Raw genomic sequence first — 25424 nt, 5'->3', positions numbered from 1 at the left:
TATCAAAACAGTTTTTATTTCACAGCATCTTGATTTCACAAGTTCATGGGGGGGGGAATGGAACAGGCTACAACTCAGACTTTTAAATAATGGAGTAAGACAAAAACATAACAGTACTGTTTACATAAAAATGTACAGCCTCTTATCAAAAGAGCTCTCTGCGCTGAATCAACCCAGCAGCATCTTTACGCGGTTCCCAGAGCCAGACCGCCCCTCCGCATAAACCAGCGCTTCTCCGCAAAGCGAGAGGAGCCGGGCTGCGAAAATGTAAAGCCGGCAGATCCATGTATTATTTTGGGGTCCCACTTTCAGTTTATTAATTGGTAACGTAGTAATAGTCCTTTGCCACATGGTGGCAGCTTTTAGGTGAAAAGATAAATATTCCCACACAGGACCGCAAGCTACGCTCTAGAAATAGAAAAATCAACGCATACACACACACACACACACGCAGTACCGTATCTCTGCAGAAGGACTGTTTCTGCACAGATACCGCAACAGAGGTACCAATGTACAAGCTGCAGACTACGCCTCTGGACGGCGTCGGCCCCGAAGCCACGCTCTACCAGAGACACGGGCGCAGCGTTTGCTCCACCGCGTCGTTTCTGGCCTGTGCTCCAAACAGCTTTTGAGCTCAAGAACACTGCATGTGCCCAAGCCAACATTTAGAGTAACCTTTAGACACCATTCTGTAATTTAATGCTCCTTTATCCTAATTTGTTCTTCTAAAAGAGAAAACAAAAGCTTGCCTCTTCATGACGTGAAACCATAACTTCTAGGAGTGTAACGCCAGCCCAAATGCCCACTGCAACTAGACAAACTTCCACTGAATAGAGACCCCAAAGTGCTGCGAACCAAAGTGCCTTTTCTTCCTTAGATGGTGAGAAAGGAAAGTGAAAGTGAATTTTGTTACAGAAAACTCTTTATACGCTAAACAGAAAGAAGTTCCCAGAGAAGGACATTTTCTGACTTCATTCATACTAACCGAAGCGTTCTGCTGTTTCTGGAGATACCGTGTGAGAAACTTTTCGCTCAGTTCTACCTCTTTCCCCTAATGACTTTAGGAAGTGGTGGACCACTTCAGTTGTCTTCACCACTGTTTGCTAATTTGAAGGCTCGTTATACACTAGATGTTCAGTACATCACTATTTCTTGCATGCAAGGACAGTTATAGTCAGTAGAAAGTTTAACTAGTAGGCAATTTTTTAAACCTTTTGGAAGGTAACTGGCAAGCTTATCGTCTAACATTAGCTACCATCTCACTTATGGAGACTGGAAAGTCCTGTGTTAGAGAGAAGTCACAAGCATATTAAATTTTACACAAATAACTTGAAGCTACATACAGTTGAACACAGTTACAAAAGATTTGATAGTCACTGTAATTATTATATATGAAAAATACATTTCAAGCCCTACTTAAAGAGGAAGGGGCTCCAGTAAAGTCTGCTGCAATTCTAATGAAGCCAAATTAGCTTCAGACGAAACACAGCTGAATAGCAAAGACTCAGCTTTGTTGTTGCCTACAACCAACACTTAATACAAGGAACAGGAATTTACATTACTTTACACATTAGATAGCAGGTCCCTTACCTCAGGACGAGGTCTAGTATTTCATTTAGGAGGCAAACTTAAATTACAAATTTCTCAGTCATAATAGCCAAGCATCAGTTTTGTTCCTTGCAAGTGGACACAGCTACTTGTATCATAATATTGCTTCAGAAAATAAACCCAAGAGCCAATATCACGGAAGGTTCCACATATAATCAGAGTTCATTCCCAACCTGGACATTTTAAAAATAAATGAAGGAATAGCCAATGGTCAGAGAAGTTATTTAACCTCTGCGTAAGCATCAGAGCGCTGCCGGCCACCAGCCGTTAAGCGGCTGTTCGGATGTGCAACAAATGCCAGTTTTATGAGGACCATCACAGTGATGCAACGCTTGGAAGAACGGAGTAAAAAAAGTAGCTTTTAAATATTGAGCATGCTTTGTTTCATTGGCTTGGTTTGGCAGCAGTAGCTCTACTGACTTAAGTACTTGCTCAGAACACGCAAGACCATATATAATACAGTCATACTAAAAAGGTGCTTATTTCAGGCTATGGAACACAAAAATCATAAGTGATACCTTTGACAGCAAATTGCTCTTAGTCAAGTGCTCATCTTCCACTGAAGAGTGAATTAGGATGGCAATCGCTTTGCTGCAGCTACTTTGTTCAACACATGATATTTCATGACAGATTTTTCAAACGATCTTTCCTTTTTAAATAAACTGTATATTTTTAAGGTATTAATAGTGAACTAAATTGGAATGGAGTAATTTCAATCTTGCTACTTATAGATCTATAGTATAGTAGAGAATAGATGCCCTGTGTATTATTAGTGCAGATATACTGGATTTGTTTTCCTTATATGCAAGGCCAATGCAGGTAAAGAATAAATGGCTATACAAATTCAGGATTCCCCACTAAATAACATAACTAACTTAAAAAGCACTGGTACCAGACCAGCCAGTTTTAGGCACATCTTTAAAAAAATAAAGTATGCATTTCATTAATGTAAAAATGCAAGAAGATTCTTAGAAACATCTGAACTTTATGGTGCACTGGAATGGAAGTGATGCTTCCTTTAGTTTCAAGGAATAAAATAAAGGCTAAAAAAAAAAAGAAACAATACCATAGTATTCTTCACAGGGAAGAACAGTTTTAGTAAAACCGAAAAGATAAATAAGGAATAATAAGCAGCCATGACAGCTGACTGGTGAATATTTGTGCTTTAAATGTCCAAAAGAAAATAAAGTTCAGTAACTCTTCTCGTACCATCCCCCAGGCTTGGCATACGTGTCCATAATGCACACCTCAACAGTTTAATAACGCACTGCAGACTTCAAAACTAGCTGCAGCCATGGCAGGATGCACACAGCGGCACAGAAAGACCAGTGGCAACTTCACCAGCAGCGTTCAGTGATGCGATCCCCAGCACCACGGGATGTCAGCTGGAACGTAGCTTTGGTTAAGACTGTTGTGTGAGCCGTCTGTAATGAGGTAAAACTTGGTTTTCGGGAAGATAGAGAGCCAGTTCCAAAGCTACAAGGACGGTGAATTCAAAACCAATGAGATCTCTTCTGTTGAATCTGAATCGCTCTTCTAGTTTCTATGACAATAATTGGGAAAAAAAAAAAAGAGAGGGGGAGAAAGAATCAGTTAATCCACAAGATACCAACGCACTGTTATATTAAGTCAGCATAAAACAGGAGTCAGTGATGCATTGGCCAGAGCTCTACCTACAGAATCAAAGAAGTGTTGCCAGGGATCAGACAAGTAAACCAGCTTATCAGCTCAGCTGTGACACCCACACAACAGTTACATATGTTTACCTGAGAAACAGTAAGTGCAAAAATAACCTCACTGTAGGATCAGTAGGACATTAGACTGCACCAGTCAGGTAGTTTTAAAGAATTAAACCCCCCCCCAAAACATCAAGGAAGAGCCCTAATGAGGCATAAGACTGACTGAAAGAGCTGGTCTTCAATGCAAGCATGCGCTGCTGAAAGTCTTGGCTTTAATCTGTGTCTTGTTCTATGAGCTAGAGAGAAGGTTTTGACAACACCTGAAACAAGTCTCATAGTACTTACGTCTATAAGGTGTTTAACTTCATGTTTCCTGAGATCACTGCTGATCTTGGCTGCAAGCAGAACACAAGCACCAGCACACAGTTTGCGGTTCTGTTTGTTGAGTTTGCCTTGGAGGACAAGCTTCTCAAAGTAAACATAAGCCATGGAGACAGTAACCGGCTCCAGACTGCACTCTTCACTCAGGTTCCGCATCTCTCTCTTTAAACTGGGAATAGGAAAAAAGGCACCCTCTCAAACACGGCAGCTTTTATGAAATGCTCTAGAAACACTGCAGCATGAGAACTCAGAAGAACATACGGGCAAGACTCCTATTTGGAAAACCATGGCGAGTATTATCCTAGACTGAAGAAGCCCAGCTGGCAGCAAGCTGGAGCTGATACACAAACTGATTTACCGTGGCTGACGACATCTACCATGGAAGATCAGTTCCACATCTGCCCATAAACACCAGGGGCTTAGCTGTCCCACTGACACACAGGCTATTGCTGTATGGGTCCCTCTGGACTCCCGAACTGGTTGGTGATTCATATCATAAGACTGAACCACCCTGACCTACAGAACACCACATCAAAGCCGTGTGGATCACAGCAGTTGCTGCGTAGGGACCTGCCTACTACACACCTCGCGGAAGAATCAAGTCTGTGGGGGAAGGCAGACTGGTTTACACACTTCCCACAATGGCTGGCCCTTCACTTCAGCATACAGGCAGACTTTACGGTGGATGCTGCCTCTCATGGCTGCCATCCATGCTACACCTGCAAGAAGATACCTGTGCAAGCACACTACTCAAAACAGCTACAAAGAGGAGTATGCAGGATGCTGGCAGAACACACTCTGACTGAGCAAGCCTTCCACTCAGTCGAGAGTTACACATAGCTCTGGTGATTCAGCAGAATCATGTTTAAGCCAGCTATTTCAGAAGGCCCCAACTGCATTAATTACCGTGTAATACCAGCAAGATTACAGCTCTCGGAGGGTGCAACAGTGCATCTCACCAACGAGCAGCCAGGTGCATTTCCTGGAAGATGAGGAATTCTGTGTGGCATAGTCCTGCCTTCATGAGATGCTCTTTAACGAGACTCCCCAGACCTAACACTCTTTATCCTAGAATCTTGTTGGAGTCCATGATCATCAGTGAGTCTGGTAATCGAAAGGCAAAAATAGCCAGAGGGTCCAGAAAGACAATCCAGTTAGAGTGGGATTGCACTACAGCCAAACAATCAGGTTACAGGTATTTGTTTCAAGGCTAATGCTGCTTCACTGTTAACTGGCTATGAGTGTTAGTACACCACAGTTGGTGAAACAAAACCCTTTTAGGCTGAACTATGACAAGTAACTGTTACCCTTTCCCAGCATCCTAAACATTCCTGTACAGGGCTGTCATCCTACAGTCAGCTCAACTGGCAACAAAAGATTAGTGTTCAATCATATATACTATTAATAGATCTAGTATTTGCTCCATACAAGTGGAAGATAAAAGCAGCCTTGTACAGCATAGAAGATGTTCTCATTATTCAACGCTTGTTTCTTACCTCCTAATTTTGCTCAGCGTCAACTTGATATGAGGAAACTTCTCCCTAAAGGTTTCATTCATATCCTTTTTAAGGTCCGAGGGTTTCACGTATTCTATGACTGTAGTCTGAAACACAGGAAGCAAAATTTATCATTTCTCTTGTGAACAGTACTGACAGCCAAACTCATCTTCCAAAGACACTAATGCAAAGACAAACTTGGGTTTTATTATTCACAATTTAACATTTCTATAGTGCCCTAAGCAATAGACCATGTTGAATCTCAACCACAGGCAAAATCTTAAAAAACTAGTAAGCAAATGGTTACAAGAAGCAAATGACAACATGGAGATACATGTCAGGTTGGTCCTCAACAAGCTGAGCGTACAAACCCAACTATTTGTATTTTTCCTAATCAATTCGCAGAAAGCCACAACTTTCTCCTCCTAGAGGAAGCTCTTTATAGGAGGATCTTCCAGGCACTCACTCACTTCTCTGTTCAGGTGTGCCAGTCACTCACCATGTAAGAGGCAAAGATGAGAACACGTTTATGTTTTCCACAGGGCCATTGAGGATCATCCAGAAGATTTGGATCATACTCTGCAGCTTCCCCAGCTTCACTGCCTGAGTGGAATGAGGAAAGCACAACACTGGGTCACAAGATACAGAGTTTTAAATTTCCTGTTTCCTCTTTAAAAAAGTTTTCTACCAGCAAACATTAAAATTGTTGGCAGACCCCATAGTACAGGCAAACTGCAGCTACAGTCACCTGTTTCCATTCCATGAATGTCAGTCAGATATTAGAATTATTAAAAAACCCACACAAGCTCTCTCTCCAGCATGTGCCTGACACACCATTTTAGACTTAGTGCAAACTAACAGTTTGTCATCCACAAATATGCACAGAAAACAACTGCACAAGACTGAACTCTTTTGCCTATACTCTTACCTAGCAGACAGCAGAGCTGTCAGGTTTGTTCTTTTACACAAGAGAAGGGATTCTTGTCACAAACTCTTTGGCTTATGCATTGTTACTGTGCTAGAAGGCAAGGAGGACCACCTGTACCCATGTACACCAGATGTGAAGTTTTATATTACTCAACAAGAAACATTTCCAAGGAAGCGGCTTTGCGCTCCTTGAATTGCATAAACAGAACTAGCCCAGATATACAGAGGACATAAGGAATGTGTGCAAGTCTCAGTCTTAAGGCTCATCGTTTATACTTCATTAACAAGCCTTCTTTGCTAGGCTGTGCTGAAAACAGTCTCCTTCCAGCTGCAGCACATCCTTCCTAATAATGCACTTCACCATTTGCAATTATTTCAGACAAATATATTCCTTTTATGTTCTTCTGCTGTGTGCACAAGGGGTGACAAAGCTGACAGCTGTCCTTACCGATGTCTGCTCCTGCTGGTATCATCTTTGCTGTCACAGGTTTATATCTTGATCCAGGAAGACTCCGTGAAGCACTAGCTCGACATGAGGGAACAGCACTATGGCTGTCGGCTTTGCGAACAACTAGGGCATTGGTCGGATACAAGAATTTTGCATAGGACACAACCTTAAAGAAGAGAAAGTTGTAGTAGTTATAGGGGAAAATTTATGGAAAAGCTTATTTCCAGACATCTAGGATTTTCCAGCTCAGAGAGTCCCCTGGAGTTTTACTTGGGAGTGGGGACCTTGAAACTGTGGGACAGGAGGAAAGGGAAAAGTTGGATGAGGAACGCCTTGCTTCCACGACTTCAGTATGGAAGCGCTGTAGAAGATTTGGTGGGGTGGCAAAGAAAAGGGGAGAATCACATCAGTAAAATTCTGGCAGCATATAAATTTAACTAGAGAGGTATAAATTTTGCCCATATTTCTATCAAAGCGTCACTCACATGTTGCCTGAGATACCAGAGCCAAATAAATTCTCCAGAAATGGAGGCAGAACCGATCACGGGCTTCAACAGCCTCCTCAGAAGCAGCTTTATCACAAGCCAAACATTTTAAACCTCAAGGATCAAAACAAACTTCCACTGCTCTCAATTTATGCAGTGCTTTGCCATCCATAAAGTGATTTGCCCCAGCATGAAATGGTCCCAGGGTGAAAGCAGCCAGCTTACCCACCCGCTGTCCCGGGCTCCAGTCAGTGGTTTGGTCATTGGCATTACAGATCAACAGATGAAAAAAAAAGAAAAAAATTCTTTACCTTGCCATCAGCACCCAGCTCTACTCCTTCCAGTCCAAGCACCATCTCAGTGGAGACTGAAACTCCCCCAGAAGGATGTCGTTGCTTCTGTCCTTCCATTTTTAGATCACTAAATGCAGATAAGAAAATGCACTACTGGAAAATGCAGCATAAGTCCAGCTTCCTCTATGGTAAACATGAGGTCCATCCACTAGCTACAGCCAACACCACCAGGTCAGAGTTCTATGAGAGCAGTGCAATCCCTCAATCCCATCTCCAAGAAAGCATTCATTTTTAAGTACTCTTTTCAAAATGTAGAGATGTTCATTAACTGAAGAATCAGATTTCATATCATTTTAACTCAAATCTGTAACAATATACCTAGCAAATGTAAACTTTTTTAAATATGGTCTTTCTGCATAAGACCCTACCATTCGTTAACACACTAATGCTCAAACACTTAACAGTAAACATGATTTATATTACTAGTTTTCCAGGATTAGAAACTTGCCTTTCAATTGCAATTTGCCAACCGCTGCGCACATAAACTCAAATTAAGAATTAAGGCTGCTAGCAGAACTCTGCTTCAGCAACGCAGCATGCAGCTTTGTCACCTATATTCCAATGCGAAAAAGCAGCTTTCAGTTAAAGAACTGCATTGCCAGCTTACAAACAAGCAGAACGACACAGTGCTCAGAACTGCTCTAAAATAGCTCCAGTGACCTTGCTTTTCTATGCAGTGGGAGAATATTTTCCCATCAACTATTTTTATGGCAAGTGTATTTGCATACAATACAATTCCCACCACTAAACATCCGTTTCCTTTGTCCATAAGTTATGTACAGGACACAAGTGACAACACAATTGTTTTGCCAGAAGTGGATTAGAATAAAATTAGTATTTTCTATGGTATACTTGTAGATGACAGACCTTCACAGAATCAACTTAGACTTCACAAGGGACTGAGCAAAGCTACAGGGAAATCCAGTTAGCAGGTCTGGCTTCTCATAAGTGATCATATTGACAGCTCTATACAAAAATGTAGTACAAACACTAAAAGCAGTTTCAATCAGTCTAAACTGTTCCTGTTTTTCTTAGACTGCAAATAGTGACATTCAGGGCTTAGAGCTGAAAAACAGAAGAGCATCTTAAACTTATTTAGACGTAACTTCACTATAAAACCTTGAAGGTTTCCAGTAAAGGTGGCAGCATCTTTCCCTGATGCTCTGTATGCTTTTTTGCCGACACAATTGTTTGTTGCACTACAGACAGTTGATTTCTGACCACTTTAGGAGCATAGGAAATCCTACACAGCAACAAATCACATCATCTCTTCAAAGTTGGTTTCAGGGATTTCACAGGACTGGAGTGCTTTAAAATGTGAATAAACACATGAAGAAAAGTCTACCTTTTCCACTATTTTTCTCTTGGAGTTTGAATGAACACTTTGACACTGTGGCAATGTCTGATTTTACTGCTCTGATAGCAAGGTCTAGTCCTTACACATAAACGGTAAGTTAAGTAAGTTCACCTGCTTCAAAACAGGAGACCTACACCAACCATACTCATTTAAAAAGATCTTTTGCAAACAATAGACCAGACATTTCACAAAGCAGTTAAAGATGACTCACCTGATCCGTAAACTCTCCCCATAAGGTAGGATAGAAAAAGCCACACACAGTGTTCGTTTAGCACAGATTAACACTATCCTGTAAGTGGATGGGAAGAGGTCAGGATAAGAATTAAGATTCGGAAGTTACAAAGCAGCTTTTTATGGAACATGAACACAGAACTCCTCTTAAATTGCTCTGTAAGTTACACAGATACTGCTATGGATTTTATATTTTCAGAAAGCAGCACAAAAGCAGAGGTTTCATTCTGACCCTGTAGGTCCTTAGAGCCAAGTTCTGTATCAAACCCCAGTGTTCAGTACCTGCCATCACCTTGGGAGCTCCTCAAAGCAGATACTTGTCTTTAAATATATATCTATATTTATGTAATTTTTACATAAACCGTGTGAAAAGATGTAGATAATATTTTACATTTAGATGAAGTCTCACACCTCTATTAATAACAAATATGAACGCAGCACCCCCTTTCTCTTCTGCCTGGCAACTATGAGCCAAGAATTCGGCTAAACCAAGCCATTCTCCTTACATCCTCCTCAGCTCCAATCTCTCTGTGTGCTGGAGATAAGGGTGTTAGAAGAGAATGATTTAACCTCCTCAAAGCAGGATGGCAGAACCATCAGAATATTGCTGCAGATGTAGCAGATATGAGCACCTACTGCCTTTAATAGAAGTGTGTATAAAATTAACAAGACCCCAAGGACATCACCTTATTCGCATTGACATTAAATGGCCAATTGCATTGAACTAGAGTCTACTGCTGAGCACATCCTATTTCACCTGGGAACAGGAGGCACCTTGATCTCCAGAAGTTACCTGCTGTTCTTGGTGTCATATTGCCTCATGTTCTTGATGAAGTGCATCTTCTTCAAACTTTTGTGTCTTGGAGACCCAGATATATGCCTGGTTCTGCAATTATAAAAAAAACAACACCACCTGTTAAGTGCTCTGAAAAAGAATCATGCCAGTTTTATGATCAGATGGCAGCACTAGCATGCAGGACCTCAGATATTGGCGTGGAAGAGGGTGGAGGGAGGAGAGGACTGCATGCAACGAGTTGAGATTAATGCTGCTTTTGAAAAAAGTACCTTCGTACACTGGCATATTCCACTATGTCTTCTAAAAAGTCTAGAGAGCAGCGCTGGGAGATAAAACGCCTTCTGTAAAATGTACAACACCACGAAGAGTGAACAATATTAGTTCATGGCCTCTGAGTTTATGAACTGCAACAGATCTATGAGCTCTTAGGACAAGTGGCAGGGTTTTTTGGATTTTTTTTTGTTGGAAGAGTGCTTAATTAAGAGTTTCAAGTTCCTAAAAAGGCCAAGAACTTGTCTCCCCCTCCAGGACCCTTGAAGTACATATTTATACCAGCTTCATTTACAAGAGCATTTGTATCTTCAATACATAAGAACACCTACCTGTAAGTTAAACACCGAAAAAGCTTCCAAATAATAATTTAAAATCTTACAAGAAATATTGCGAAAAGCCCCCCCCTCATCAAGGCAAGGGAGTAAGTAATTTTATATCAATCTATGGACAGATACAGGTATATCTGTATAATGACCAAATATCTGCATGTATTCTCGATTCAGAACACAGTCATCTCCAGCTGCAGGAGTTGGCAGACTGAGAGTCTATGATGGTAGCTCAATAAAATTGACAGATCTCTCCGGAAAACAATAGAGAGGGCTATTAGGGGAAGCAAAGAGTATTCGGTACCCATCTGAAATCCCAGAATGGAAGATGCAAGGACAATAATAGTAGGAATCATGTGAGTTAGTGGAACAGTAATAGGATATTACATTTAAGCAAAAAAATAGACCTCGCCAAAGTAAGATACATTACTGTTGTCAAAGTCAAGACATTCTTTGTTGGTAGAGATTTACAAATGAATTGTGAAGTTATGACTGCAATTGCCATAGGAACTATACACTCAGATACAACTGCCACCAGCAAACCACTGACACTACAACTATCAGATTCCATATTTTCTGCTTTTGTTTAAGCATACGTTGTGCTGCATTTTTAGCACACGCTACATGCATTCAAGTCCAAGGTTTTCTTCCAAAGTGACACAGTAACTCAACTAATGGACAACACCACCATGGAAGTTACCGTAGAAGCAGCACACCAGACAAAAGCGGCACGACTCCAGTTTGACAAGATCTACTTTTGGAAAAAATTCAAACTTTAAGCTGCATCAGAGCTCTGGCACCCATGAGCGGCCAAACTGCTCAGACAGACCAAGGCCAGGCTCTCATGCCTGGAAGTTAACATCCAACACCAAAGCAAAAAGCATGGCACCTTGGGGTGGGGGGGAAAGAGGTCAAGAAAAATGGGATTTATTATTGCTAAAAGCTACAGAAAATTTTTTACACAGCAAAGCCATTTACTGCTCCAGTTGATTCAAGTTAAAGATCAGAAAAAGCTACTTGGGATTTAAGTCTGGTCTTGAAGCCCAGCACTTCAGGATTTTCAAACAGCCTGACAAGCTGCTAGTCCCAGACTTTGCCTTTCGTCCTCTCCAGCCTGAGCCGGGTAAGAAACCAAACCACACTATTTTGTTGCTACAGAATAAATACATCAGAGTTCTGGACACAAACAAAATATGGCTGCTTTTTCTTAAGAACGGTGTCTAGAAATGCAAATTGTTTGAGTAACAAGACAGGTGCTTTCACCTCTTTTCCCCCTTCTTGCAAGTTATTTCTTCTCTTCTGAGCTACTTGGAGCTACTGCCAGAGCTGCCTGCCAAAAACCGTGCCAGCGAGACGTGGCAGTTTCACTCCACATGGTACATCGCTGTTACAGGCAGCGTCACCGACGCACAGGACTCGATATAAAATTACGGATTTCCACAACAAGCAGATTACCAGTGACTGGAGCATTTGCCCCTCTTGCTTCGATCTATACCAGGAACACGAAAAACAGCACTTTAGAAAACATGGTGTTCTGGTATTCTTCCTTATACACTGACATAAACGTTACTTAAAACTGCTGATTTGCAGGCAAGCCTCTGCAATAAGGTCTCTAAAGTTATTCCTGTAGTTGTACACACCAACAATTATCTAAAGGTTTTGCAAAATGACACTTCAGTCTGAGTATTCCTCATTCTTCACCACAAGTTCAAGAGAAACAATTTACCGTTTTCTTCTGTGTCTTCAAGTACATAAAGAGAATGAATGCCAAAGTCTGCTTACAGTCTCCTTAATGAAATATAATTAGTGCCCTTTTCCAGTGAATTTGTAATAATTTATACCCCCATATAAAGCTTTATTTTTTCCCCTAGAAGGAAATTGTTTTCAGATTCTCAGCAGCACTGCTCAGGCATTCTTAAAAGAAAAAAAAGACCACAACTCAAACAGGTAGGAGGATGAAAAATTAGCATCCCTTTCTGTAAACACAAGAGAGGTAAATCCTCCCACAGGACTAACACCTTCAGTATTGCTGGAGACTGCCTCCTACAAATCAACAGCTATTAAGGGTGCTACTGAAGAACATTCATGGTACAGCTTCAATGCTCTTCACCAGCACTTCATTTTTAAAATTTTTTTTTTTTTTTTTTTGCTTTTCAGTGAGCACTGCACAGGAAAGTTTAACGCATTCACATACACACGGTTCTCCAGTCTACTTTGGCATCTATCCTGCAATAAAAGAACCCTTCATGAAATGCAGAGACCAATCTCAAACCTCCTGGCATGAATGCAGTTGGTAACGTCCCCAGTCTTCCTCCCCTCCCGGGGTAGACCTGGCTGGATGCAGACAAAGACACCATGTGTGGTGAGCAAAGGGCAAACGCAGCTAACGCCAATGACAATAAGCACTAGTACAAAAAAAGCACGTGGTTCTGTAAAAGGATGCTGGTGTAAGTAACTGGACGGATTGGGAGAGCCACGGCTAGACCCTCACCGGTAACTCCACAGTGCTGTAGGTGCAGCTGCCGTCAGGGTCAACGAGGGTGTGCTCACCACCATGGCGGAGACCCAGCCGGAGCGTTACACCTTCTGAACACCGCCTCGTTTTCTCAGCAACAGGGATAAGAGTGACAAACACCTGAACCCGCTGCTCTGTAAGAGCATATCTGGAAGTAAAAACCTGCTGCAGTGAAGGGAAGATCCTGCCCCTTGACTCAAAACCACAATGACTCATCCCCACTCCGCCAACAGGAAACTTCATTTTTAGCTACGCTTGTAAATAATATTTTGTCCTCAAGTGAAGCTGTCACCTTGGAAGAATCCCAGATGCTAAGCAAGACACTCTCCCTCAAATCTCAAAACAGGGTGTACGTAAAGAGGTCTCACTAATCCAGTTAGAGTACCTGAAACAGTTTGTATGCTCAAGCCAACGTTTTACAGCAACACAGCTCCCTCACTGCGGTCCGAGAGAGACTTGCTAGACTCCTCAGTGCCACTGATGTGGTAATTAGGTAGTGCAGTACTTGGAGTATGCTGCAAAATTTAACACTTTGAGTAGTCTGCACTTATTTTTATACACACACACACACGTATTTCTTTTAGTTTGAGTGCTCTTCTCATGCAGCCAATCCACACTTCAACAATAGGCAGCACAGGATCACTTCAGCGGCTGCTAGCTTCGATGAAAAAAAAAACCATTGAGTCACATATCCTGTGCTAAGCAGCTTCACTAGGATAACACTTCTTGCTTGTGGTCTGATCCACTGGAACTCAAAGGATTTTAAGTAGCTTACACAGAATGTTGCCAAATGCAACCTGAATACTAAAACAGAATACCAACATCTACACATGCGTTGCAAGTTACCTTACGCACACCCTTACTGACATGCTACCTGACAATTAGAAATCGAAGTATCCAATATTAAAATGTTAATGAGTTCTGTGGAGCAGCCTGTAATTTCAAGAGTATCCTAAAGAAACTTCAAACATGCCTGTTTGCCAGTACCAGCTATTTCCTTGACAAGCCATAGAGGGTTTGCTTGTTTGTACGTCCTTGGCCAGGAGCTCACTTTTGGGTGCTTCACCCCTACTATTTCAGGAGCCAATAAAGCAGGACCCTCCCAGAACATTAAAAACAGCAACTGTGTTTACACAGCCAGTGCCTCCGAGGGGACCCACCAAGAGAAAACACACGCAGCACATGCTCAAAGATAAGGGGCTATCAAGCAGAGGAATTCTGGATTACGCCTTGGCTTCTTATCTCCATGTGCACACACAGATGCACACAATCCAACACCGCTGCCGAATCCCTGATGAGCTCAACATGCACTTAAAAAAAGCCCACAAAAAAAATCTTGTGTTCAGATAAAAAAAACAACAAATTATGTTGCATTTTGACTCCCACCCTGGGAAGCAATAGCCAGCCCACACATTTATCCTTTCTGATGGATTTCCCACTGAGGAAACCCAACTTCTGAGTGGTTCCAGCTTCCGAGTTGTCCTCTTCTGGTCCTGCCAGTGCCCCACCAAGTGCTGGCAGAGAAACTCCCCGCAGAGGGCGAGCAACAATGGACAAGCTGCATGCAGGATCCCCAGCCCCGAAGCTGACACAGCTCTTAAGTGTTCCCAGCAGAACAGGACAGCTAAGAACAATCTATGTATAGCACCGGTAATCCCTATGTGTCCCATCTTACAAATTGAAAGGAAAAAGCTGGTTAAGTCACAGCTCCAGATAAACGAACAGTGACCTTTCCGATGGCTTGCCAAGAGTATCTTCCCCTTCCCACTCACGGGCTGGGCTACCTGCAGACACCCAAGAGGACAAGGGTAAAGTTTCAGGATGTTGCTGTGGTTGGAAGTGTCCGAGTTGACCATTCTTTAGCAGATATTATAGTTGAATGCAAGAGATACTAACCCTGTGCTATCAGACGTGGCTTCAGGCACAGGCAAGCCTCTTCCACACCTGCTCCTGGGCCACTGTGTCCTCTAAGGGACAGTGGGGCAGCCCTTCGGGCCCCGTGTCCCTGCTCAGCACTCCCAGGCTCTGCGACAGCCCTCATGAACCTCATTTTAACTTCTAATATCGGTCTTTAAATTGCAGTGGCCAATGATCTTACTTAAGCCACTGCGTGCAGCTGCCATTTGGCCACTTTGAAGCTTTTCTCTGTTTTACGCTTCTGGTTCCTGCAGTTCTGCTACAGCAGGTGAATGGACTGGCTCGTCTCGCTCCTTCCTGAAGGGTTACGTCAGAAGTTTCTACAAATCTTACGGGGATTCTCCTCCCATCCCAATTAACCCCCACCTCTCACACGGACAGGTTTGCACTCTGAGCCAACCACACAGCCAGAGTTCAGTCGGCATTCAGCTATTTTCACCAACGCAGCCCCTTCAGTTCCGTCTTCTGCTGTGACTTCTTACCCTCATCACTTCCAGGATCGCCAAGCCCCGCGACACAAGCATTCAAAGATGCTGCAAAAGCCAGACAGTAACATGATTTGAGACCTCCTCCAGCCAAAGGGACCGGTGGGGCAGATCTGTTTCAGATGGAGTCACATCCATTACCCTTCTGCTGGGGGAAGGATGCCGCACTATGTGCCCATGCAGGCACACACCCCCCAGGCACTGGGCTAAAATTAGCAGCAAGGCTTATACTCTCTGTTGCTCTTTAGCCATACGTACTGCTAATAGATGGGTGGAATGGGGAAGGTCAAGGATTTTTAATTACTGTGTAAAATTAGGGCCTAACAGAATTTGGTTTCCTATTTCTCACTTGAAAAGGTTTTATTTTAATATGGATGTCCCTTTGTAAGGTCCTTTACAGGCCTTATAACCACAGCTGTCAAGGGACTGAGTTATTAATATAACAAGGACAAAAATCATTTATTGTTTTTTGGAAGCACTAGCTTAGTAACAACTGTCAAAGGTAATTTGCACAAGAATCCAGATCCCAAATCCTGTTTACAATAGGAAGACATACCTGTCAGATTTGTTTTGCCAAGATATATTCTAAAGATTAAGCTGTATCATTTTCCTTCCTTACGGGCGAGCCAACAACCTGATATGAACTGTGCTTCCGTTTGACTAGGTAAAATACTGGCATCAAGGGATTAAGACAGTTCCAGTTTTTAAGCGTAATTTTTCACAACTGCCATTACTTACGCAGCCCAGGAGACATTTACTGTTTTCAGGCTTGCATTTCAGAGTGTGCGGGTGTGAGCATCCCCATTCTCGTACCAGTGCTCCGTGCCTTACCACCCTCTGTGCTTACATTAAGCTGCTGTTTCCTGCTCAAAAGCAGATTGAGTACAGCTCACCAGTAGCAACAAGTTCTCAGTAATTAAAGCCAAAAGAAGTCAGAGACCACATTTATACTGAATCACTTTCAAAACCACATATTTGGCGAAATAAATTACTTTAATGAAGAATCTACACCATGAAGTGCCCAGCACGGAGCAAGCCATTTTTATGGACAGATGAACATCAGCTCTGATGTTCAATGAGAGGCAGCGGCAGAGAAGACACCCTGCGTAACCGACAGTAAGCATACAGCTAAGTGCTCCTCTTTACAAAGTCAGCTACTCACTGTTTTATGGCACCACAAACGTGCAGTTTGGGTTGCAGGCCACTGTCCCAGGACCTTGTTCTGACATTCATTTAAGTATCAGACTGCTAGAGAATAAACACAAGTCTCACAGCAGGGCTAGTTTAAGTTATTCCTCCTGTAATCTTCATTTTAAAGAGTAAACCCAAATTAGCCACGTGAGCATGGAAAGTACTTTTATGCTTCAGAGTGGGTCCCTCTGCGAGACCTCAGGATGAGGGGGGAGGCCCAATTCCTTCACCTTTGTGTTCTTATTCAAGGTTTGTTTGCAAAACTGAAGGGGCACCAGGGGCTTTCCTGCTGGTCCCAAACAGCCAAGAGAAAATCTTGCACTCCTCAAAACACCAGTAAAGCCACATGCAAGGCAAAGAATGTGTCATGCAGCCTATGGGACAGGCAAGAAGGAACAAAAATGAAGTATAATTTGAATGATGGTGGAGGCAGAGTAAGTGGGAAGCTCACTAAGCCTGGAGAGTTTTAAATACTAACAAGGAAAGAAATTAGATACTCTTCACAGCAGCTGCTACTTCACTGCTGATTCACAACCACATATGATTAAGACCTAATGCTTTGTATTCATTGTGTTTCATAAATCACATTGTTTTGGTGCTAAGAGTGTTTGGACAATCCAAGGATAAAATCATGCCTTCCAGTAAGTATTATGAAAGCCATCTGTTGCAACAGAACCACCAAGCCAGATGCAAGGTTTGCCGTGCCCAGAGCCCACTTCTAAAGCCCACTCCTGAAATCCCTGCTGCTTCTCACAACGCAAACTGCATGTGCTGGCCAGGACACAACCAGTAACTGTACTTCTCCAAATTTCCACCAGTCTCTGGAGGCGTTCCTAGCTCACCAACCTGCTTCCCTCTGTGCTTTGCGCTCTGCTCATTAAGCATTGAACCGCTGACCAAAACAGGCAAGTGAAATGCGAAGTGTGTCTTGGTAACACTGTGGGCATTATGTGAGAAATATTCATGCACTTCCCTGAGACATGATGCTGTCATTTCATCATGTGTCTTGTTAAAATAAAAGCCTTCAGCACAATAAAACTCCCAAGTTAAAAAAAAAAAGAAAAGAAAAAAAGAGGGAAGCTTTTAACTGGGAAGGAGAAGAAAATTCAAAACAGGTGACTGGAGGAAACCCAGTCAAAGAAAATTTAGAGAGGTCTCCCAGTGTTTTTATGGGCACTTGGTTCTTGTCACTGCAATGTCTGTCATTCCCTCCAACCCCCAATCAAGAGGTTGTAGCCTCACCAGGGCAAAATTTTATGCTTAAATTGCAGCAACCACAACAGAGCAAGTGCAAGTCTGTCCATGCTGTAGAGCAAGGAGCTTTGACTGGCAGCAGTTCAGCCTGTGCTGTGGCTGGCTAGCAAACGAAATGGCTACCCAGCTCTGAGGCAGGTCTGCAGGCTACGCTGAGCTCGGGTACCACCACGCTGAGCGAGAGCTGGCACAAGAGGAGTGCTCCCTGGAGAAGGTGGCTGCACAGAGTCAGGGTGCTCAGAGCTCCCAGGGGAAGGGCTGCCGGGATCACGGCCTCAGGCAGTGGGGTCAGCTGGCAGCAAGCTTTTAGTTTTAAAGACTCGATACAACTCACGAATCAGAGGGCTATCTCGTGAAACACTTTTGCTTCACTTGCACTTACAAGACCAGTTAAAGGTTCTTCATTTAACAACTTTTTCAGAGGTTAGACTATAATAATTTATAGTAAATTATATGTACAACAGCTATAAACCAAAGGTTAGAAGTTTAAAGCTCTGCATTTGAAGAGCTAGCGTGACAGAGTGGCTTTAGCTGAGCACCCTCCATCTGCAGTCACCTGCTTTATCAACAATACCTTGTGCTCACTAAACAATCCACATTTCATTATGCTTGTGTGCACATCAGATTATGCATTTTTAAACTCAAACCAGAACCAGAAGACTTCACAACAATCTTCAAAAGAAGGCTCAAAAGCATCTTCAAGTTCGCTCAGCCTGACAGCCTTGCAGCTTTAACTGGTTGACAGATGGAAAAAGGAAGAACACAGGACAGCTGAAGTTAAGTCTTCAAGATTTACTATAACACACATACTGTAGGAAATAAAAAATATTTAATAGAGAGTTTTGTGAGAGTTACTTCCCCTCCCTCCACCTTCCCCCCCCCAACCCAAACCAACCATACCCAAACGCAGAGCAGAAGAGCTCATCTGTAGCTCAGAACTGCTCTCTAAAACTGAAAGCAAATATCCTTCCTTCCCTGCCTCATCCCACAGCTCATAGTAAATTGCAAAAAACTGAGAACCACCACTAGTAACTCTTCTGAACTGGTTCGGTCATGGTGCCAAGAGCACACAACAGCCCCAATGAAGCAGCTTCACCCACAGCTAGGCGAGATAGCTGTCCGGTTGGTCGGCAAAGCAAATGCAAGTTTGGGCAGCCCACGTCTCTGCAATTATCAAGAAGGACTTTGGGGCTATGCAAAGTTATGGTAAGGAGCCCTGACAACCTAAACATGTCCTTCTCACCGACACCCAGAGCACTCAGCATACAGCTGCTGCTCAACACGAGCTTTGGAAGCTCGGAGTGCTCAGACTCAAAAGGAGGCACTTGTTCACCAGCTGAGATCTGGGGGGAGGAAAGCAAGGAGGAGAAAGGAGATAACTATTTTAGACTGTGAATCAAAGAAACAACATTTTAAGGCAGTACATCAAGATCCTGCAGACTTCAGAGTCAAGAGTTACATTTGAAAATAATGGTCCAATAAAGCTTGTATTATTTTTCCTGACTCGAAGGAAGCTTGTAAAGTAAATCTTGCAAGTAAAACATTAGAAAACAGCCACAAACGCTGTGCTGCTACATAAGGTTTTGGCAGTACATTCAAGTCCACAGCAGAGGAGCACCAGGGTAAGGAAGCTCTGGCCATAACACTCCTACAGGACTTGCTTACTGGAGGTCTGAAATGGGGCCCCACCAACTCCTCCCCAAAGTTAAGCTATTCAGCTTTTCCCATTTCCTTTGGCAGCGTTTTTCCTCTCGGCTGATGACTCATTGACTTGAAGAAGCAAGACAACATGATGCTGACCACCCTCACTGCCTCCTGCAGAGTGGAACCACGAGCTGGCAGCAAGGGAAAAGGAAAGGTGGAAATGTCGTTTCCCTTCCCTGCAGCATCCCGAAACCCGGCTACTGGGGCTCCTCCACAATTGCTTTGAAAAGCTACATAATCCGCCTGCAGGTGAAATCAACTGCAAGTACAGTTAATTCTGTACAGACTCCTTCTGTGGAGACCAAAGTTACTTTAAAAGCCCCTAGACTCTTTTAAACGAAGAGGCTGAATAACCTGGTGTTAAGTGTCTAGGATTGTTTGACCCAGACCCATTTGCAGAGGTACGCAGGATAGAAGGATGGGGATCTTCTGATCTCCAAGTTTCCTGCTAGGCATACAACTTAGTATTTCTGATTCTGGTTAATATACCTGGCAGGGAATGGCAGATAACAAATATCACAGGCAGCTATAAATTAAAAACATTTAATATTGGACACATGCAATTCACCTGCAGCTGCAAATATGGAAGTTGTTGAAGCAAACTGTGCTTGCCGAGGAGGAGACTGCAGCCTTAACATTTCAGCTGACTTTTAAATAAAGTTCAGGTTTAGAATATGTCCATTTTCAGCCCCGAGCAGCATGTCCCAGTCTACTGTTCATGCCTGAAAAGGTCAAAGCTCGCAGACTCTGACATATCTTGCTGCTTCCTGAAAAGCACCATGTGAGCTCAGGTTATTCCAAATAAGGCTTAGAAATTAAAACTAAGACTTTTAAACATTGTATTTCATCCATCTCAACAAAATCTATCAGCAGCGGGTTGGGTTATTTTTTTAGTATTTATATTTCTCGAAGTGAAAACAGCAGCTAAGCTGACAGTAGGATAGAACAACACATTAACCATCATAAGCATAAAAGCCTGACCAAGCATTTCTGCCATTCCACCCAAGGAACTAATTTGATCACACCTATGTCAGCAATCCAGCATCCAGTTAACACTTAAAAGCAGAGTTGGTCCAAAGTGCTGCTGTTATCAACTATTGTTTAAACTCCCGCCCTTAAAATGACCTAAATAAGTTCAGTCATTTCTGATTTATCAGCAACCATGAACATTCAGTTCAGCTCCCCGACCACTGAACACCAAGGACATGAAAGCATGAGTTGCAAATAATTTAGTTTCCATGTTTATTCTTAGGCCCAGCAAAATGCAGCGAATATATGGCAAAGCCAGCCGCTTTACATGTCACTATACTGAAACCTCAGAAGCACAACAAGCATTGATTCAGGGCTGTTGTTCATGCTTTCATAACCTGGCTATTTTCAGGGCCCTCTGTTATCTGTGTTTCCCCAGAAAGCTCTGCCAGTTTCAGACCCAGCTGCAGAAATTCATTAAAAATGTGTGAATGCCAATTTGTTCGCTGTTTGCTGCCTCCCTCCGCTGCTTTTTGTGAGGCTTGTTCTTTGAAAGAACAAAAGAACAGAGCAAGATGGAAAAGGAGAAGGGAGGAGGGATGGCAAGCAGATTAAGCAAGCTGGTAAATTACAATGCTGTGTTATAAGATCCTGTAAACAGAAGATTCCTTAGGAAAACACAAATGGAAAGTTAAAGTCATTAAGTTTCTAATGCTCAACCAGCAGCACAATGAAACCAAGCATCCAGACTGAACGGTGCCTCCGAGGGAGCGTGCTCCACTGAAGTTTCCATCCTAAAGGACCTGACAGTTACTGAGCAACTCGAAGAAACTCCATGTTACATCAGCTGAGCAGATCACTTATTCCTTGGGCTGTACTGAAGATCCTGCCTGTTGCTAATAAATAACCACCAGCTCTAGCAGAGGTGCCGTCACAACCTGCCCTGAGCTACACCAGCTGGTCTCATCAGCTTCTTGCAACTTCTCAATCAAGTCAAACAAGATCAAGTTTTGTAATAAAACTCTACGCAATGAAACTGCCAGTTGTAGATAAAGTGATCTCCACAGATCAGGGCAAGCCCCAGCACGATGAAATCCCCGGGAACGGCACAGGACTGCAGTGGCACCGGTCACCGAACATGGACAGAGTGAATCTGGAGACCCTTCAGCCTGTGCTCCTGGTGCATTTAAGGGAGGCTCCACTGAGGGCAATTCAAAGCAGCTCTTGACAGTGACTAAAAAAGGACTCTGAGGAGAGCAGCTGCCTTAAGTGGGCACCAAAGATTAGATGTCCAGAGTCACAGCGCAGATTCCACCTCTCCCTTCCCTCTGATGACTTCATATGCCTGTATATTTGCATGATGCACACAGTTAACCTATCTAGAGTAGCAACATTACTGCACAGCAAAACAATACCCAGATTCCCGAGTCCCAGTAAAAGGAAACCCATTTTGTGATTGTTTGTTGATTTCTGAATCTTATTTTGCAAACAGCATGCCACACACAGAAGGGGAAGCAGCATAACCACCACTGTCCTGCACGAAAGAAAGTCCCTGAATCACTCCTCGTGTATTTGCAACAAGAGAAGACGCTGCTGTTCTGCAGGGATGAAGGGATGCTCTGCCACAGAGCAAACCATGGAACCGTCCAGCGAAAAAATAGTGCTCCAAGTCCCTCACCCTGCAAGTCGCAGGTGAAATTATTATTACAGAGGGATGGTCCATTTCAACCCCTCCTGTGCCCAACATGACTGGGAGTAGATATGTTGGGTCTAACACATCGCCACAGGCAGCGTAAAACTGTCCTGTCAGCAGATGTGTGTATCTCCATGTAAAGATGTGGATCTTCGGCCTGATAGTTTCAGCGGATGTTCTCCACTCAACTCTTTTCTTCTTTAAAGACAAAAAAATAGATGAATTCTCACTCCAAATCACCCTCATAAGTAGTATACAAAATGATTAATGCAATACAATATACCCTTTCAGCCATCCCTTCCAAGCTGAAAAATCATGGCCTGTTTTGTCATTACTCACACAGAAGCCCTTTCATTCTTCCAAGTACCCTCCTCGCACATCTCTCTACCGTTTATTTCTGATTTATCATTGTTTTCAGGTGGATCGATTAGAATTACAACAGTGGAACATAACATCATCTAAAATCAGATGCCAAGGAAAGAGGCAGGAAGGACATCAAATGAGAAGATCCCAGGAATACGTATTAGAGTGTTTTCTTAGCGTCCTCTTGACTTGGCATGGGAAGGATTGAAGGATTGAACCATTTACATGAACTCCAGCGGTCCAGAACTCAGTACGCACAGGCACACCAAATGTCACACCCACTGAGGTAACTGTGCTTGTAAAGCTCCTGTTGCAAAACTTGCCCTCAAGAGCTTTACCTACAATATTAAAGCAACGAAAATGAATAGCACAGCACCTAGTGCGCCGGCTTTTGCGGACCAGGAGTGCTAGGAAGGAGCTATGCCACAGCAACACCCTTACTTCAGGCTTCCCTCCACAACAAACTGAATACAACACTGCAACCTGTGCATACAGGACATCCATCTAGCAGGCCCAGCTTCAATTTCTCCAAGAAGTGAGGAAAGAAGGGTCCCTTCCACTACAAGGAGGAAAGCAATGAGTGGTAAATGACAGGTCAAGAAGGGAAAAAATCAGGAGGGACAGCACACAAGAGGACCCCCACACCTCACAAACAGCTACGTTTCTTTACATTCACTCAAACCTCCAAGCAGCCGTTTCCTGGGGATCAAGAGGACACCTCCATTGTGAGATGTACACTGAAAGGGAACACCCATCAACTGCATTAGCAAAGCTCCCCGGCTTTAAAGCACAGACAACATCTCTATTTCAGCTCACTAACAAAGCTCTGGAAGCCACTATAAAGACCATGGAGACTTAAAGCCTTTGATACTGCTTTGCCTATCTGCGGGCTCAGAGGGCCAGCTCACTTTACAATGCTGTTTATGCAAGAAATGGCCTGAAAAAGAGTTCCTTCAGAACTTAAATCCCCAAGATCTGAGCAAGAGCCCTGACTAGAAAACCAACACTTTCAGGCTGATAGAAGTCCCTTAGAAATGCAATGGTAATCCTGCACCGAAGGCCAGAACATCCTCCCCTGAGGCTGACTCAAAGTTCCCAGCACACAAGCATTTATTAATATACAGAGTTACTGCATAGACAAGCAGCAGAGCTTAGGAGAAGGCACTACATCAGCAGTGTGGCCGTTGCACGGAGGAAGAGTCCTACCCAGCAATGACTCTGTCGGCTTCATCTGGCAACAGAAAAATGCAAAAACTGGGCTAGGGAAAAGCAGCAGGCAGGGTTCAGGATACCGCAGAACTGCAGCCAGAGACTCAGCGAGTGAAATACTCTGCAAATCCCCCTCACCAGACAATCCCGCAAGCTGGGGCATCCTCCGCACAGGCAGCCGTACATCCCCAGGGCTGAGCCGAACACCCAGCGCTTCCAGAGGCAGCGGCCAGGGCAGGGCAGAGCGGGCAGCGCTCTCCGGCTGCCTGCGAGGCTGAATGCCCTCCCCAGCCCCCGGGACACCTCCGGCGGGGCTGCCCCGGGGCAGGCGCTCCCTCCCGGGGCGAGGCGACAGCGGGGCCGGCGCCGCCTCCCACGGCCGCTCTCCCCGGAGGCGGCCGTTTCCCATGCTCCGCTCTCCCACCCCCCGGGGTCGCCGGCCGACCGAAGGCTCTGGGAAAGTCCGGCTCTTCCCAGGGCCCCGGGGGGTCCCGCCGCTTCCCACGCCCCGCGGGGTCAGGGCGGCCCCGCCGCCGGCGGGGGTGTGTGGTGTGCGGGCTGGCCCGGCGTCCCCCGTCCCCTCACTCACCTCTGCCGCTGCGCCTCCAGCGCGAAGCCGCCGCCCGCCGCGCTCTGCGTGGGGCTCAGCAGCCCCGGGGCGCCCGGCTTGGAGGGCGCCAGCATCCCCGGCAGGGCGGGCGGCGCCGGGGGCGGCGGGCAGAGCGGGCCGCCCAGCAGCAGCTGCGGCAGGAAGATGCCCCCGCGGGGGGGGTCCGCCTCCCCCTTGGCTCCGGCCGTAGCGGCGAGGGGGAGGGCGCCGGGCAGCAGCAGGGCGGGAGGCGGCGGGCCGGCGGGCGGCGAGGACAGCAGGCGCGGGGGGGCTCCGGCCGGCTCCGCCGCCGCCTCCTCCCCCTCGCCCGGGCCGGCGGGCGGCGGCGGCGGTTTCTCGGCGGGCGGGCAGGGCGGTCGGCCGTCCAGGGAGATGTTGTTGAGGAAGAAAAGGGCGGCCTGCCGCCGCCGGGAGTCGCCCCGCTTCCGCGGCGGCGGCTGCTCGCGGGGCGGGCGGGGAGGCGGGGAGCCGCACGCCGTAGCCGCGGCCATTCTCCGAATGAGCCGCGACCGCCTCGGCCGCCCGGGCGGGGCGGCTGGGAGAGCAGCGCGGCCGGCAGCTCGCACGCTCATTGGATGCGTCGCGCCGGAATGTAAATGAATCCGGCAGCGGCCCCGCGCTCATTGGCTCGGCTTCTCATCACGGGTAGCCCCGCCCTCCCCTCGCCGGCCGGTGGGGCTCTGCCGGGTCCTAGCGCCGGCGCGCAACGGCTCCGTCGGCCCAGGCAGCTCGGTGGTGCCGCCGCCGGGCGGGCAAGGGCTGCCTCGGCAGCCGGGCTGGCCGCGGCCCGGCACACCCCCTCCCTGGCCCTCACCCCGGGGCCGTCACGCAGGCAGCCCCTTCCTCCCTCAGGTACTCCCCTACCACAGCCACAAGCCCACCGTGTCCCCACCCAACCACCCACCACGTCCCCACGCAAACACCCACCGTGTCCCCGTGCAAACACCCACCGTCTCCCCATGCGAACACCTGCCGTGTCCCCTTTGTATGATTTTTTTAAAACTTCTCTTCCTCCCATCTCCCCACCCAAACCCCCAGTGACTCTGGTGGTTGCCCGTTCCCAAGGTCTCCTGGCCTTCCTGCAGGCAGGGAGGACACATCTGCCAACACCATCGGCAGGCGGCTGTGCGCATCAGACCGCTCCTACAAAAGCA

The 25424-nt window shown here is 45.3% G+C and overlaps 1 protein-coding gene across 1 annotated transcript; it reads right to left on the bottom strand.

Annotated features, from left to right (window-relative positions):
• CABLES2 (Cdk5 and Abl enzyme substrate 2) lies at positions 1-24761 on the bottom strand. Its single transcript, XM_076352005.1, has 9 exons — positions 24250-24761; positions 9759-9851; positions 8946-9023; positions 7336-7444; positions 6540-6705; positions 5664-5767; positions 5165-5271; positions 3633-3837; positions 1-3151 (listed from the first exon to the last, which is right to left on the bottom strand). The coding sequence occupies exons 1-9, from the start codon at positions 24759-24761 to the stop codon at positions 3011-3013; spliced, it is 1515 nt and encodes a 504-aa protein (XP_076208120.1). The 3' UTR covers positions 1-3010.
• Positions 24762-25424: the final 663 nt, after the last annotated feature.

This window comes from Aptenodytes patagonicus, chromosome 14, assembly GCF_965638725.1.
Source record: "Aptenodytes patagonicus chromosome 14, bAptPat1.pri.cur, whole genome shotgun sequence".
Lineage (NCBI taxonomy): Eukaryota > Metazoa > Chordata > Aves > Sphenisciformes > Spheniscidae > Aptenodytes > Aptenodytes patagonicus.
This window is presented reverse-complemented; position numbering and strand designations above follow the sequence as displayed.

Excerpts from the sequence above, each read along its gene's own strand:
- CABLES2 (XM_076352005.1), bottom strand. The coding sequence starts at position 24,761 with ATGGCCGCGGCTACGGCGTGCGGCTCCCCGCCTCCCCGCCCGCCCCGC. Across the intron at positions 5,768-6,539 it reads ACCAGCAGGAGCAGACATCG|GCAGTGAAGCTGGGGAAGCT; the intron begins GTAAGGACAGCT and ends CATTCCACTCAG. Across the intron at positions 5,272-5,663 it reads TCATCTTTGCCTCTTACATG|ACTACAGTCATAGAATACGT; the intron begins GTGAGTGACTGG and ends CCTGTGTTTCAG.